This window comes from Malania oleifera, unplaced genomic scaffold (genome assembly GCF_029873635.1).
Source record: "Malania oleifera isolate guangnan ecotype guangnan unplaced genomic scaffold, ASM2987363v1 ctg346, whole genome shotgun sequence".
Classification (NCBI taxonomy): domain Eukaryota; kingdom Viridiplantae; phylum Streptophyta; class Magnoliopsida; order Santalales; family Ximeniaceae; genus Malania; species Malania oleifera.
This window is the reverse complement of record NW_026651896.1, coordinates 15,358-32,107: the sequence shown is the minus strand read 5'-3', so window position 1 is coordinate 32,107 and position 16,750 is coordinate 15,358. Positions and strand designations below refer to the sequence as shown.

The 16,750-nt window shown below is 36.2% G+C and overlaps 1 protein-coding gene across 1 annotated transcript; it reads right to left on the bottom strand.

The window, feature by feature from the left end:
- Positions 1-587: 587 nt before the first annotated feature.
- Positions 588-15,617, bottom strand: LOC131147159 (uncharacterized). The gene is made up of 7 exons (XM_058096938.1): positions 15,348-15,617; positions 6,365-6,414; positions 4,813-4,838; positions 2,808-2,867; positions 2,185-2,232; positions 808-855; positions 588-653 (listed from the first exon to the last, which is right to left on the bottom strand). Exons 1-7 carry the CDS (start codon positions 15,368-15,370, stop codon positions 588-590), a joined length of 321 nt encoding a protein of 106 aa, XP_057952921.1. The 5' UTR covers positions 15,371-15,617.
- Between the last annotated feature and the right edge of the window lie 1,133 nt (positions 15,618-16,750).

The following is a 16,750-nucleotide window of genomic DNA, read 5'->3' as shown; positions in this document are numbered from 1 at the left end:
ATTCAAAGGTTGATGAGGGTATTTTCGTTGGTTATTCTACAACTAACAAGGCTTATACAGCCTATAATAAAAGAACCTTAGTTGTAGAAGACTCATTTAATGTCATACTTAACGAATCTAACCCTTATGCTTCAAAGCAAAGTGTTTTTGATGATTCAGACATTGACTTTGGAGAGATGAAGATTCAAGAGGATAAAAAAAATTAAGCTCAAGAAGTTCAAGAGGTCAAAAAAGTTTAACCAATGCAACAATAGACAAGCTCACCCATCAATTAAGAGGCGGTAAGTTTTCTTCATACAATTAAAAATCTAAGGCATATTAGAATATTGATCGAAACATTATGTTCAAATTTATTTCCAAAGAGTCCCCCTAATTTTTATTGCAATAAACATAACAAAAAATTTTAAAAGGACTAAGAAATCAGACACTCACGACAATAGTTGAAAAGGATAAAAATTCCCTACTAAATACCTTCATATAATCTTTTTTTTCTTGTTGTAGGTTTGTCTTTTTTTTTTTTTTTTTTTTTTTGTATCTATATCATGCAAATAGTTTTAAAAAGAGGACAACAAGATATAGCGAAAGATCTATTGGAGTGAGAATAGGAGAGTTACCTCTTTATTTAAGGTATGGGTAGGGGGAGAGTCTGGTATCTGCATGAGGAATAAAAAAAATTGAATGGAAGATAAGTAAAAAAAAATAATAATAACAATTTACCAAATCACAGAAAGGAAAACATTCAACATTTGAAATAAAATTCAAATGAATACAATTTAAAAGGAGTAGGAATGTGAATAAGAGAGTTACCTCTGTTTCTGAGGTACGAGTCGGAGGAGAGTCTCCTACTTCTTGAATCTAGAATCGTGACATTGTATAACAAATAATAAGTAAAACAACATAATTATACCAAATTAGTATAAGAAAAACATCCATAATTTGAAAGAAAATTCAAACAAATACAACTTAAAAGGCATTGTATAAAAAATAATAAATTGAAAAAGTTTGATTCAAAGGTTGATGAGGGTATTTTCCTTGATTATTCTACAACTAACAAGGCTTATAAAGTCTATAATAAAAGAACCTTAGTTGTAGAAGATTCAATTAATGTCATACTTAATGAATCAAAGTGTTTTTGATGATTTAGGCATTGACTTTGGAGAGATGAAGATTCAAGAGGATAAAAAAGAATAAGATCAAGAAGTTCAAGAGGTCAAAAAAGCTGAACCAATGCAACAATAGACAAAAGCTCACCCATCAATTAAGAGGCGGTAAGTTTTCTTCATACAATTAAAAATCTAAGGCATATTAGAATATTGATCAAAACCTTATGTTCAAATTTATTGCCAAAGAGCCCCCATAAGTTTATTGCAATAAACATAACAAAAAATTTTAAAATGACTAGGAAATCAGATACACACGACAATAGTTGAAAAGGATAAAAATTCCCTACTACCTTCATTTAATCTTTTTTTCTTGTTGTAGGTTTGGTTTTTTTTTTTTTTTGTATCTATATCATACAAATAGTTTTAAAAGGCCGACAACAAGATATAGCGAAAGATCTATTGGAGTGAGAATAGGAGAGTTACCTCCCTATTTAAGGGATGGGTAGGGGGTGAGTCTGGTATTTGCATAAGGAATGGAAAAATTGAATGGAAGATAAGTAAAAAAAAACATAATTTACCAAATCACAAGAAGGAAAACATTCAACGTTGTTGGGAATAAAGAACAAATTCCTGAAACCTGTGAGAAACAAATAGAGAAAGAATAACGCCAAAAAAAAATTCAATCACACGCACAAGACAATATTTACGTGGTTCGGCAATTTTGCCTACGTCCACGGAGTTGCAGGGATTTCAATATTATCAGGAAGAAAGCACAAAGAGTGCAGCGATACAATCCTCTCGCTCACGCTCTCTCGCGGATACAATACACACCAAACCTAATCACCCGAAAGCACCATTTTTATATGTTGCGCCTAGGGTTCCGTTCCGAATGGGATACAACATGGCCCAAGCCTTCGCTCCATGGACTAAGCCTTAGGATAGAGATCTCTAATTAAATAGGGGTCGGGTCGTCATCCAAATTAAAACACAACTAGGCTCCACAAAAAGCCCAACAAACATTTGAAATAAAATTCTAATGAAAAAAATTTAAAAGGAGCAGGATTGAGAATAAGAGAGTTACCTCCGTTTCGGAAGTACGAGTCGGAGGGGAGTCTCCTATTTCTTGAATCTAGAATCGTGACATTGTATAACAAATAATAAGTAAAACAACATAATTATACCAAATTAGTATAAGGAAAAATTCATAATTTGAAAGAAAATTCAAACAAATACAACTTAAAAGGCATTGTATAAAAAATAATAAAATGAAAAAGTTTGATTCAAAGGTTGATGAGGGTATTTTCCTTGGTTATTCTACAACTAACAAGGCTTATAAAGTCTATAATAAAAGAACCTTAGTTGTAGAAGATTCAATTAATGTCATACTTAATGAATCTAACTCTTATGCTTCAAAGCAAAGTGTTTTTGATGATTTAGGCATTGACTTTGTAGAAGATTCAATTAATGTCATACTTAATGAATCTAACTCTTATGCTTCAAACACTAAGATATTTGACAACCACCACACAATTGAAACCGTTAAAAATTTCTTAAGATATATTTTCATATTATTTTTTCGTTGTGGTATGCCCTCTTCCTTATTTCTCATGCAAATTATTCGGCACATTAGTAGAATTTTGTGCAAAAAAGTGTTGAAAAAGGAACAAATTAAAAAGAAAAAAGAATGGAGAAAAAAAGAATCACCTCAATATTCAGAGAATGTGTAGAGGGAGAGCCAGGTCCAAGCTCAGGTCCAGATTCAATCTATGATCCAACAGTTGTATAAAAAATAAGTAAAATAACGTAATTTTATCAAATAATGATAAGGAGTCATAGTTTGGAAAAAAAAAATTTGCAAGTGAATACAAAGTAAATACATTCTATGAAAAGAAATTAATTGTAGTAATGGTGTTTAATTATTATATTTTTTTATTCCTTTTTTGTATTCAAATTAAAATATCCTATTGTATATTCATGTTGAAATGAGTAAATTAATTTTTTGGCACTTTTTTTATTTTTATTTTATAAAAATTCAAATATGTTTTTCCATTACATTTATTTTTAATTCATATATACATATATAAGAATTTTTTTATTCTCCACTAAACATTATTATATATCTTAAAACTTAATTTGCAATAGTAGCCCTCTGGTACTAGATTACTTTGGGTTTTTAATAATTTCCGTATCAAATGAAAGCTAATAATAGAAACTTAAAAATAAAGGAAAATACAACAAACATGTCAACAAAAGTTGCTACTAATAAGTTCTTGCACTACTTAATAGGATGTAACTGCTCAATTTTTCTTTACTTTAGCTGGTTTTGGTATTTAAGTCTTGCATTATCTAAATACAATATTCTAATTTATTTTTTTCGAAGAGCTATTTGAAATTTTTGTTTAGTAAATATAATTAAAAAAATTAAATTTAAAGCGACAAGACATTAGACTATCACTATAATGGTTGAAAATAGGAAAATTCTCCTAATTTATAATCCCATTTTAAATGTTTTCTCTTTCTGTCTTTCTCTCTATCTCACTTACGCAAATTTTTCAACACATTACTAAAATCATAAAGAAAATGAAAATGAAGTAAAACAGGATAATTACTCCCCCATCCAAAGCACGAGTATGGAGAAAGCGTGGTGGTACAATGTCAATATGTAATCCAACTATTGTGTACAAAATAAGTAAACCAACATAATCATAACAAGCAGTGATAATTAAGAGAGCATTCATAGTTTGAAGAACAACGCAAGTAAATAAAAATATCATAGTAGTACATAGAAAGTAATTATAATTAACCTATTTAATTATTAAACTAATAGAATATCCTGTGGTATATAAAGGTTTAAAATTGTGAAAAGTATGAAAACATCAATAGAAGTTGTGCAATCTGGCTAAAAAAATCATAAAAATCTAAAGATATTAAGTGGAATTGAGGTGAGATGAGATAGTAAACCCCCCCACCCCCACCCAATCTAAATTATGGGTATGAGGAAAGTATGTAATACAATCTTTACCTATAATCCAATCATTGTCTAGGAAATAAGTTAAATAACATAATTACAACAAAGACATCCATAATTTCATTGAAAACACAAGTGTATACAAATAAAAGAAGTTATAATACAATATAGAAATTAATTATAATTAACTTGTTTGATTATTTTATTTTTCAATTCTTTTTTTTTTTTTTTTGCTAAAAAAATATTGTATGGTATATGAACGTGTGTAAAGGATAGTTTTTGTTAACCTTATTTTTTATCCAAATAATTTTAAAAAAAATACATTAAGAAAATGTCCACTTAAAGACTTAATCTTGTTTAATTTCTATGCATTAATATTTAATCATCACAAAAGTAGCATTTTGATGTTAAAGTGTTTTCACTAGTTTACTAATAAAAGTCGACGACTAGAAATGAAATTAGCAATGCAGGTAAATGATTTATCTTCACTATTTATTTAATGCAGTGTGACCAAATTTTAAAAATACAACATGTAACATAAATAATTATCTTTGCCCAAAAAACTAAGGTCTGAAATAAGTGTTTTCAAAGTATAGGCACTAGTAGTATGTATCCAAAATAGTGCCAATATAATTAACAAGAAATATTTATAAGAAGGCATAAATAACACCAGTAATTAAGAATTCGTATATTTTTGTGTATTTCTGTGTCTGTGTGTGTGTGAGAGAGAGAGAGAGATACCTCATCCCAATAGGTTGTTATAACACCTGTAATTAAGAATTGAGTGATTAAAAATTAACAATAGCAGCAATAGCAACAACAACAATACCGCAGCAGTAGCTTCACAAAAAACATGTAAACCTCTTTGTTAGCCATAAATGAAATTGATAAGTATTTTATTAGGCTTCATTTGACATTTTATGCCTTTATTGGAATGCAAAAAATGTGATAAAGCATATTAATAGAGTCATATTGGTCCATCGAAAATATAAAACCATGTTAAAAGACTAGAATTTTAGAAATATATGTTATAGTTACAAACCAAAGGCAGCTCTTCAATGTTCTAATATATTAAATCTTTCTCTTAGTTATAAAATTTTACAATGTCGAATTTTTAGATGTCTAAGTTATACGCATGCCTACACCAAACTAAATCTTCCAAGAATTTTGTATATTGCCTTATTACACAAATAGGATACTTCAAATTGAATAATCCTTAAGAGAGACACCTTAATGGATAGAGTTTAAATTTAACTTCATTGTTGAAGATTTAAGTTAATATTGACAAGTTAGAAGGGGATATAGAGAGGAAGATGCAAGTTACCTTTAAGGTTATGACTAGCTTAAGGTATCAATATTAGACTTCATTTCTTGAGGTCATGCCACCACTAAATTAGCCTAAGGTAGTAATGTTAGGCTTCATTTATCTTAGCTTTAAAATTTTTCATCGTCAAATTGTTTGTTGTCAAAGTTGTATGCATGCCTACTCCAAAATAAAAATTCTTTTTAAGTATTTTGTATATGGCCTTGCTACATAACAAGTAGGTTACTTCAAATTAAATGATTCTTAAAAGAGAGGCCTCAATGGATAGAGCTTGGACTTAACTTCATTGTTGGAAATATCAAGTTTACATTGAGAGGGATAGGAATAGATATGTATTGGGTTCTCAACCTCTTTTCCCGTTGTGTCTTTTAGTTTTGAGAAATCCTAGGGTGGAGGAGGACAAAATACACAGATGCATGCATTTGTGGCCGTTGATTGTATGGAGAGTAGCACGTAGTTCGTGCTTTGAGCCTTTATTAGTATGGTCCACCTAACCCTACAACTCATGGATCACATTCCTCCTACTTAAATTGAAGTAGGTTATGCTTCATTTTTTGAGCCATGTCACGACTGAATTAACATGTGGTAAAGTAAAAAGTTAAATAGTGCAAATGCAATTGCAAAAGGTAAATGGCACAATCATATCTTAAATTGAAAAAACATTAGATTCACTCATGAGGTTAGCTATGTAGGTCACTTTAATATATATAACACCAAACCAATTGTTTAGTACATCTTAATTAATATATTTTCAATAATTTCTTTTATTAATTACAAAATCCTCAAGGAAGTACTATTGAACTAAAAAGTTAAATCAAAGAGTTTATATATTCATTGAACATTACTTCCATATTTATTTTTCTTGTCAAAATAATTTCATTTCATAAGTTTTAATATGATGGATGTAACTAAAACATATTTAAGAATTAGAGTCCTACATTTTTTTGAAAAAAAAAATTAAGAACATACTCTGTAGTTCATCTTGAGTGACCGGAAGACTGTAGGATCTACGGTGAGTCCTGCATTTGGCAAAATAAAAAGTTATTAAAATAAAAATATTAAAAATAATTAGTAAAAAAAATACTTGCAAGATTCTAACTTTATGATCACTATGCTACAAAAAAAAAGGTTGAAAATAATAAATTCAATTTGCTTTTAGCAACTGTCAAGAATCATTTTCATTTTGAATTATTTAGAGTCCAAAAATATTCACATAATCAAATAATATTGCTTTTAAAGTGGGTATTATTTTGGATGATCTGATATAATATTTCCTCGCAGTACACCTTTAATTAAATAGGGTTGACATAGCTTTTGTGTTGAAAATTAAACTTGAGAACAGTGGGACGGTGGCAGCAAGATTTGACTGCAGAAGCTTCATCAACCGGCAGCCCACCTCCATTGAAGTTAAGCAAAATTTGGCTACCAACCTTACCAAACTAGCCACCATTGTTGATTATTTGTTTTCTGTAATTGCTATAAATAGGTGAGTATGTGTGCATTGTAAGTGTGGTGTGTTGAGAGTTGAAAGCCAGTGAGTGAGCGAGAGATTTTGTTGTTTGAATTCCTCTGTATTATTTTTCAGATTGAAATATACTTGTTTGGTATTTATCCTCACTGAGTTTCAGTCACATCCAGTGACTGAGTGTTCCTCTCCACCCATCAGTGGTATCAGAGCATCTAGGTACGCCGGAATTCGCCAAACAGAGGCGAACAGAGGAGAAATCCGATTTTCTCCCAGTTTTGAAGTTGCTCAAAATTCAAATTGAGCCTATCATTTTGAAATTCCATCCAAGACGATTCCAACGGTGAAAACCACGTCTCAAACGGACACCGGAGGACACTACACGCTCTCCCACGCGCCTCCCACGAAGACAGCGTTCTTCCCACGCGCCGCACGCGCCGACGAAGACTCCGGCGACGGCGACACGCGCCTCACGCTCCCGCACGCATCTTCTTCGCCCGATTGGCGAGATCCGACCCGGACAGCGACCCGCAACCCGGCCCATCGACCCGAGAACCGGATCCAGCGACCAGCAACCCGGATCCGTACCCGAGACTTGACCCGCATCCGACCCGCCTCCAGAAGCGGACACGCGGCACGCGCAGAGAACGCCACTTGGTGTAACGGGATCATTAACGCCGTTAAACGGCCGTTAAGTTAAACCGGTTAGTTAAAAAAATTCACCAGAATTTCCTATAGCCGGTTCAGTGAGTTTTGGACCGGTTCTTTGCAAACCAAAACCGGTTCCTAAGGTTTTTCAATCTTCTGAATTTATTGGTGCCATTAGATTTACCTAAATCAGTCCCCATCTCTCTGTTTTTTATATATTGAATTCGATGGCTAACGGTACTATCCAATCGGTCATTCCAAAATTGACCCGAGAGAATTATGACAACTGGTTGATTCAAATGAGAGCCCTTCTAGGTTCTCAGGATGTCATGGACATCGTTGAAGATGGGTACAGAGAAAGTCCATCAAAAGAAGCCGAAGCAGTTATGCCCGAAGCTCAAAGAACGACCTTGCGAGCCGATCGAAAGAAAGATTGCAAGGCAAAATCCATAATCTACCAAGGCCTTGATGAGGCCACGTTCGAAATCATCGCCTCCGCAAAGACATATAAAGAAGTTTGGGACTCTCTCCATCGAACACACAAAGGTGCAGATAAAGTAAAAAAGATTCGTCTTCAGACATTGCGAGGTGAGTTCGAATCTCTCAAAATGAAGTCTACTGAATCCATTACAGACTACTATACACGAGTAATGGTAGTATCAAATCAATTAAGAAGAAATGGAGAAATTCTCAATGACGAGAGAATTTGTGAAAAAATTTTGCGATCTTTAGATCCAAAATATGATTATATAGCTGTGACCCTAGAAGAAACAAAAGACTTGGAAACAATGTCTGTAGAAGAACTTGTGGGCTCACTCCAAGCCCATGAGCAAAAAGTCAATAGAAGAAGTGATGATAAAGCACTGGAGCAAGCTCTCCAAACGAAGTTGTCCCTCACTACAGATAGATACGACAAAGGAGGGACGTCACAACAAGGAAGAGGACGAGACCGAGGATCTCGTGGAAGAAACTCTGGAAATTTTAACTCCAGAGAAGGTGGCAGATGCAGAAGAGATCCCACTAGAGGAGGACGAAATCAACAAAGCTATGTCCCACAAGGCAGAGGACAAGGAAGAAGAGGAGGATACAATAATCGATCGAATGTAGACAAAAGAAACATTCAATGCTACAATTGTCACAAGTATGGACACTATAGCAATGAATGTTGGAGGCGACAACAAGAAAAGGTTAGCGAGGAGGTCAACCTTGCCGAAACTGATCATGCAGATGGAGAGTCGTTGATGCTGATGGCACACAATGCAACTCCTCAGGACCAGAGTGTTTGGTACCTTGATTCTGGAGCCAGCAACCATATGACTGGCAGGAAGAACTTATTCTTTGAACTTAATGAGAAAGTTCAGGGGGAGATCTCTTTCGGCGATAATTCTAAAATCCCAGTCCAAGGGAGAGGAGATGTTTTGATCAAACAAAAGTCTGGAGATCATGCTTACATTTCCAACGTCTACTATATGCCAGCCATGAAGACTAATATACTTAGTCTCGGACAGCTCGTGGAGAGAGGCTATCGAATTAGCCTCAGTGATAAGCAGATGGTGATAATAGATGCTCGAGGAAAGCTTGTTACTCGAGTTCAAATGGCAAAGAATCGAATGTTTCCGCTCGCCATCCAACATGATACGCCAAGGTGTTTGAGCGCTATCATCAAAGACAAAGACTGGTTATGGCATCTAAGGTATGGGCATCTAAACTTTGAAAGTTTGAAACAATTGGGAAGCAAGAAGATGGCGAAAGGCTTACCAAATATCCATCATCCAAATGTGATATGTGAAAGCTGTATTTTGAGCAAGCAACACAGAAACAGCTTTGGAAAGCAAGCCGACTGGAGATCAACCATGCCGCTCCAGCTAATACACACAGATGTGTGTGGTCCATTAAGACCATTTTCGAATGGACAGAATCGATACTTCCTCACCTTCATCGACGACTACAGCAGGAAGACCTGGGTCTACTTCTTGAAAAGGAAGTCAGAGGTATTCGATAAGTTCAAAGAGTTCAAAACTCTTGTGGAGAAACAGAGTGGCTTCCGCATCAAGTCACTCTGGTCAGACCAAGGAGGAGAGTACAAAGACGAAGCTTTCCTGGAATTCCTTAGACAACAAGGAATTCAGAAACAGTTCACACCATCATACACTCTCCAGTTGAATGGTGTAGCCGAAAGGAAGAACCGCACAATCCTTAACATGGCTAGAAGCATGTTAAAGGATAAAAATGTGCCCAAGAGTTTTTGGGCAGAAGCAGTGTCATGTGCAGTCTATCTGCTCAATAGGTGTCCGACGAAGAGTCTTGATACAAAGACACCATATGAAGCCTGGAGTACTCACAAGCCCAGTGTGAGTCATCTTAGGGTGTTTGGCTCCATAGCCTACGCCAAGATCCCAGAAGCAAGAAGGACAAAGCTGGATGATAAAGGAGAGAAGTGTATCCTTGTAGGATACGGTGACAGCACCATGGGATATCGACTTTACAATCCCATCAACAAGAAAGTCTTTCACAGTCGGGATGTCATCTTTGAAGAAAATGAATCCTGGAAATGGGACCAGGCTGAATGTTCCAAAGATGCGGAATTGACACTTGAAGGAGAAGAACCTACACAGACAAGAGAAGTGGCTATCGAGCCACAAATTCCTGAGCTGCAGACACCTCCACATGGTTCACCACAGACAAATGAAGCTCCATCACCAATAGAGCGTGAAATCTCAGACATGAGACCTAGAGGAGCTCGAAATCTAGCCGATCTGTATGAAAATACAGAACTAATTGAAGAGTATGTTACTCTTTACTGTCTATTGTTAACCAGTGACCCAGTTAGCTTTGAGAAAGCTAACGAAGAAAACAAATGGAGAAAAATGATGGATGAGAAGATTGAATCCATCAAAAAGAACAAGACTTGGGAGTTGACAAATCTTCCAAAGAGCTGCAAAACTATTGATGTAAAATGGGTCTACAAGACCAAGAAGAACACTCAAAGAGAAATCCAGAGATACAAAGCAAAACATGTCGTCAAGGGTTACAGGAAGAAAGAAGTGGAATTGATATCTTGCAGAACGTATGATCAGATTGCTGACATTTTCACAAAACCACTCAGGCATGATATTTTTGCAAGATTGAAGACAATGCTCGGAATGACAAAGTTAGGAGAGTCAAGTTTAAGGGGGGATGTTGAAAATTAAACTTGAGAACAGTGGGACGGTGGCAGCAAGATTTGACTGTAGAAGCTTCATCAACCGGCAGCCCACGTCCATTGAAGTTAAGCAAAATTTGGCTACCAACCTTACCAAACTAGCCACCATTGTTGATTATTTGTTTTCTGTAATTGCTATAAATAGGTGAGTATGTGTGCATTGTAAGTGTGGTGTGTTGAGAGTTGAAAGCCAGTGAGTGAGCGAGAGATTTTGTTGTTTGAATTCCTCTGTATTATTTTTCAGATTGAAATATACTTGTTTGGTATTTATCCTCACTGAGTTTCAGTCACATCCAGTGACTGAGTGTTCCTCTCCACCCATCATTTTGTGTTATCTTTTATTTCCATTTTGTTTATAACATTTTGAAGTAAATAAACAAATTTAAAAAATTGTTTTGTGGAGATATCCAAATGTGGTTTACGCGCTCAATCAAGACTTCCATGCATGGATTTAAAGCCTTTTGTAGGTTGTAGTTTGTAAATAACTCTCTCAAATCCTAATAAACAAGAAAAATTAAATAAATATGAAACTTAAAACCAAAAAATCAAATATTTAAACTAAAGAAAAATGGTTTTTGACTTTTCATCGCCCAAAGTTTTATTGTCAAATAGTCTCTTTTTTTTTTTTTTTTAATTTTCAAATGTACTCAAATATCAATAATATCTTATATTTCAAGAAATGTTCTCTTACAAATAAAATAGAATAAAATATTAATGTAACACAAACTTTAATAAAAAGTATTCATGTAAAAAAATTATATTTTTGTATAAAAATATGACATAAATATTACTTGCTGTCCTTAAATATGTCTACAATTGTGCATCTAATAAAACCAAAAACGCTCGTGCCTCTGAACTTAAAAACGACCATCAGATAAGAGAAGCAATAAACGACGAATATGGTGGCCGCACTTGCTTGCCCAAATATTTCCTATCTACAAATCTTCTGCCCGTTCTCCAGACATCATCTGCTTTTTCCTTGCTATCAAAAATGAATAGCAAGCGATCAAAAGTCAGCCTTCTTATTTCAAAGCCATCCTTAATGTTCCATTCATTGACACACTACTTTCCTATAGCCTTCAAATCGATGTTGAAGCCGCCATGAGGCATCCCTTTAGGAAATCAATTGAACGTTATCTTGCACTCCCCGTTTGTGGTAATACCCTCCATTAGAACCTGAACATAAGATTTCTTGGTAATACTCTTTTTCTTCATTCTGCTTTCACCACTGTTCGGCTTATACCCTGTAATTGGGTGGAATGTCCTGCTAAAGCTCTTCATTTTGCTGATTTCCTCCGTCAATCTTCTGCAATCATTCATCCATAGTCCATGATAAAGTCTATATAGAAAACTCCCCTGCTGAGCGCCTTTTCTGTCAGCTTTAGGAATGGTTTGCCGAACTACCTTATGTCAAGATACGTTCTGTCCTTCCATCCTATTGTGGCCATTTCTTTGCCTTGGACTTTTTTTTAAAGGAAGGTAATTTTATTAAAGGAAAAAAAAAAGCAAGGAGCTTAGATTCTTAAAAGATATCGAATATAGAAAGAATACATAAGTGAATAGAGAATCACCCTTTCATATTAGAAAAGATACATAAAAACTTTTCCTAGTCTGATGATGACAAAGAGGCATTGGACCTAGTCCATTGATATAAATTTGTATATCATCGATCAAACACCATTGCTACTGTGGAACGTTTGTCCTTGAAAATTATTTCATTCCTCTTTTTCTAAATTTCCCAACATATAACTGTCGGAATTGCTGCTTTCATTTTTATGAGGCAACCCCTAAGCTTAGAAAAGTTCCATAATAAGAACATGGGTGCCAAAGAAATTGGCATGAGAATTTGATTTGATGTCCTTTGATAAACAAGATCCCAAACTTGCTTACTAAAATGACAATGAAGAAAGAGATGATTGACTTCTTTAATTTCCTTGTGGCACAAGAAGCACATAGAGGCTAACCTCAGCTTCTTTTTTGCAGATTATCATTTGTTAGAATCCTATTGTTAATTGTCAGCCAACAAAAGACACTCACTTTTGAGGGAATGATTATACTCCATAGATGAGACCGGGGAATTCTAACATTGAGCTAAGAACCCGAATGGGCAAGATGATTGTAAAGGCTTTTGACCAAAAAAGACTGAGTAGTGGAGAGTACCCATACACATGAATCTGGCTTACCCTGCAAACATGGACGTTATAGACCAAATTGAACAACTCAATAGTTTTGTTGACCTCCTTACCTTTAACGTGTGTGTTGAGTGAAATATCCCAAAAAGTCCTGTTGTTAGGAAATCTGCCACCGTAGCATTCTTCTGTTTGGCCACCATAAAGAGATTCAAGTAAAGGACCTGAAGGGTGAATTTTGTTGCCCATTTGTCTAATCAGAAATATGCTCTTCTCTTATCCCCAACAATGATCCTCAAGTGGTCCCAAACGGTTGGCGTGAGTTTGGTAATATGTTTCCAAGGGCTTCTTCAAGAACCTCCGGAGATTGTAGGCATACACCGATCAGAGACATTGCAACTATATTTGGAGCATAAAATTGTTTTCCACAACCCCTCGTCTTCCTTGCCGTAACACCAAATCCATTTACTTAAAATAACTTTGTTCATTGACTGTAGTAGTTGTTTAATGCCCAATCCGCCTTGGGCTTTGAAGCATATGACAGAACTCCATTTAGCAAGGGAGTATTTAAATTTTTCTTCTGGACCCCTCTAGAAAAAATTCCTTTGCATCCTCTTGAGAACCCTAATTACCTTCTTGGGAATGGAAAATAATGACATGAAATAAATGGGCTGATTAGATAAGACAGAATTAATAAGCATGAGTCCATCTCCCATCAACAAAAATTTTGACTTCCACATCACCACCATCAGGTCCCAGAGAAGACAAGAGTTCGATTTCACTCCTAATGAAAGCCCTAGATAAGTTGTGGGAAAGGCATCTAAATTACGCTTGAGGATCTCTGCCTTTCGCTTTGCTCCTATGGAAACACCAAATGGTACTACTTTTGGAGAAATTGACTTTCAAGACTTGAGAATAGCCATGGGAGAACCTCCAAGTGAAGCAGGAGAAATCAGGCGAAGTTCCTTTCCCTTGCGGTAATGTTAAGAAAGTCTTCCTTCAATCTGGAAAAAAGGCTTAGATCAACTGAGGAATTCTTGATCCGTAAACATCTTCAATCTGCAAACATCTCTCTCAGCCGGCTACTCCAGCAAGTAGATGATGCAAAGAATGGCAAGTATGGGGAGCGTTATGGTGGCGGTGGTCATGGTGGTGGCAGGGGAGGAGGTTATGGTGGTGGCAGGGGAGGAGGGTATATGGTGGCGGCGGTTATGGTGTTGGAGGTGATTTTTCCATTCTTCCTCCCTCTAGTGGAGGGAAAGAAAACGAAGAATAGTCAATGAATAAAATGATTTTTTCGCTTATTAAAAACACTTCAGAATTTGAGAAGTTAGTCACTAGACAAGGCATTGGATGATAGCAATATGAGTTTTGCTTTGGTGTTCCCTCTAAATTAATTTGTTGATTAGAATCTAAAAAACTTCACTATCGACACTTCCCCACAACCCATCCACAGTTAGTACCTCTCTCTCTCTCTCTCTCTCTCTCTCTCTCTCTCTCTCTCTCACACTCACTCACTCACTCACGCACGCACGCGCAAGAAGCGACTGCACAGAGAGAGAGAGAGAGACTGTATGCGTTTCGAGGTGGCTACCACAAACGAAGAAGGAGAGGCGCTCAAAGGTAGTCTCCAATCGTTTCTATTGTCACTGTTGACGAGCATTGGAGGAGCCTTTGGCGATTCTCAGGAAGAATTAGAGATGACTTCAAGACCTACTGCTCCCAGAGAAGACAAGCAGAAGAATGCACCAGCAGAAGGAAGAAATCGCAGAGACCCGAGAGATATTAGAAATCTTGGGAAACATGTCGAAGGGAAGCCTCAAACTAACAACGCCTGCTGTTACAAGGAGCTTTTGCGCAGAACTGCTAGCAAATGCACAAGCACATGCAGAGAAGAACGGGAAATCACTTGCAGAGGTTGTCAATAGAGGGGCTGCTTTTAGAAGTTGCAGCAGGAAAAGGGAAACCTGCTATGACGTTGGGGGCTCAAAAGAAGACGGCAAGTCCCGAAAAAGGAGCTAAGAGCAAGGAGAGAGCTAATGGAACTTACGACGGTAATAAATCAACAAAAATATGAGCATGAATATTAAGCATTAAAAATACTAAACGATAAATACGAATCACCAAAAATATGAACATGAATATTAATTATTACAACAAATATTACAACGCAGTAAATGCAACAAAAACACATAAACATGAATGTTAATTTGTTAAAACAAATATCATAACGTTAAAAACCTAACCCCCATATTATTGACTATTTAATATATACCATGAAAGCCTAATGAATATTACACAACCACGCAAATCTTACAGATATTAATCACTTAACACATGCACAGATATAATAACATGAAAATAAAGCACAAGCATATAATAAATAAACTATTCAAGGAATACCAGACAAGGGATACGAGCAAATGTGTGTGCTGGGTGCGCATACCGTGTGTGTGTGTGTACTGGGTGCGCATACTGTGTGTGTGTGTGGATGGCCGGGAAGCTCACCGCGGGGGGAGCGAGAGGACCATGGCAGTGAAGGGGTAGCTGGCCGTGGAGGTCACTGGCGGCGGAGATGAGGATGATGGAGATTTGATGGAGCAGGAGGGTTATAGTGATCTATGGTGAGTAGGCTGCGAGGGAGGTGGTCTGGTGGTTGTCGTGAGGATGATGGAGATTTGATGGAGCAGGAGGGTGATAGTGATCTATGGTGAGTAGGCTGCGAGGGAGGTGGTGACCAAAGGGGGTTCTGGAGGTTGCTATGGCGGCTGGGAGCTCGGTACGGCTACTCTGGGGGTGAGTTGGCCGTGAAGAGCTGGTGGGGAAGTGAGGTGGTGTGGTGACGGTGCAGGAGGGTGGTATCTCGGCAGAGGAAGGTGCGGGAGCCGAGGGAGGATGGGAGAGAGGTAGGAGATAGGAGCCAGGAGGGCAGTGTGCGCAGTAGCCTCTCTGTCTGTAGGTGATGGGCTGTGCAGCCTACGGTTTCCAGAAATGGAATGATATTATTGGGCAAATGTACACGCTATGCTATGCTATGTTCATACATTGTGTGTTGGTGTGGTCCTCTGCCATCTTTTATTCTTTTCTGTCTTTTTAGCTCTCTCATTCCTCCCCTTAGCTGCCAAGGTGGAGGTTCACGTGGCGATTGCTCCGCGCAGCTGCCCCGAACTTACGGTGGTTATGAAATACGAATGGCGATCACATCATGTATGCCTATGCCTATATATATATATATATATATATATATATAATTTGGGAATATTTTATATTAAAAATAGGTTATTAATTAGCTATATTTTTATAATGAACTTCATCATATTTAATTTAATACAGGGCATGCATTTTGAAAAATAGTGATAATAATAATTGTAGACACCCCATTTTTTTCTAGGCCCAATATAACAAAAGTTGTTATTATTATTTCTATTATCTTTATTTTTACTATTATTATTATTATTATTATTATTATTATTTTTATTGTACTCATCATTATTTTATTATTTTACCACTACTACTACTATTATTTTTTTTTATTTACCATTATTACTATTATTATTATTATTAATGTGATTATTATTATTATCTTGATTATTACTTTATTATTTTGATTATTATTATTATTTAGTATAATAAATAAAATAAAATGAGAAAAAAAGAAAAAAGGATAAGAGAGGGGGGCGGAAACCCTAGGGTTCCTCTGCCCCCCTGTTTTTTCTATAAAAACACTACGCACACACCCAAGAGGGTGGAACCGGGGCGCACAGAAAAATAAAAAACCCATCTTGCTTCTACTCAGCCCCTCTGCTCTCCCTTTGTCTTTTGGCTCCCCTGCTGCCCCGCACAGTTTTTCCATTCGCCACCATATCTCCCATAATCTTCCCCTCTATACTCCACGCCTCTCTGCAAGCACC

Bases quoted from the DNA above. Each gene is read 5' to 3' on its own strand.
- LOC131147159 (XM_058096938.1), bottom strand. From the start codon at position 15,370: ATGGTCCTCTCGCTCCCCCCGCG. The intron at 4,839-6,364 runs GTATGTTCTTAA...TCTTAATTACAG, and splicing joins CACTCAAGATGAACTACAGA to GTGTTATAACAACCTATTGG. The intron at 2,233-2,807 runs GTGATTCTTTTT...TCACGATTCTAG, and splicing joins CACATTCTCTGAATATTGAG to ATTCAAGAAATAGGAGACTC.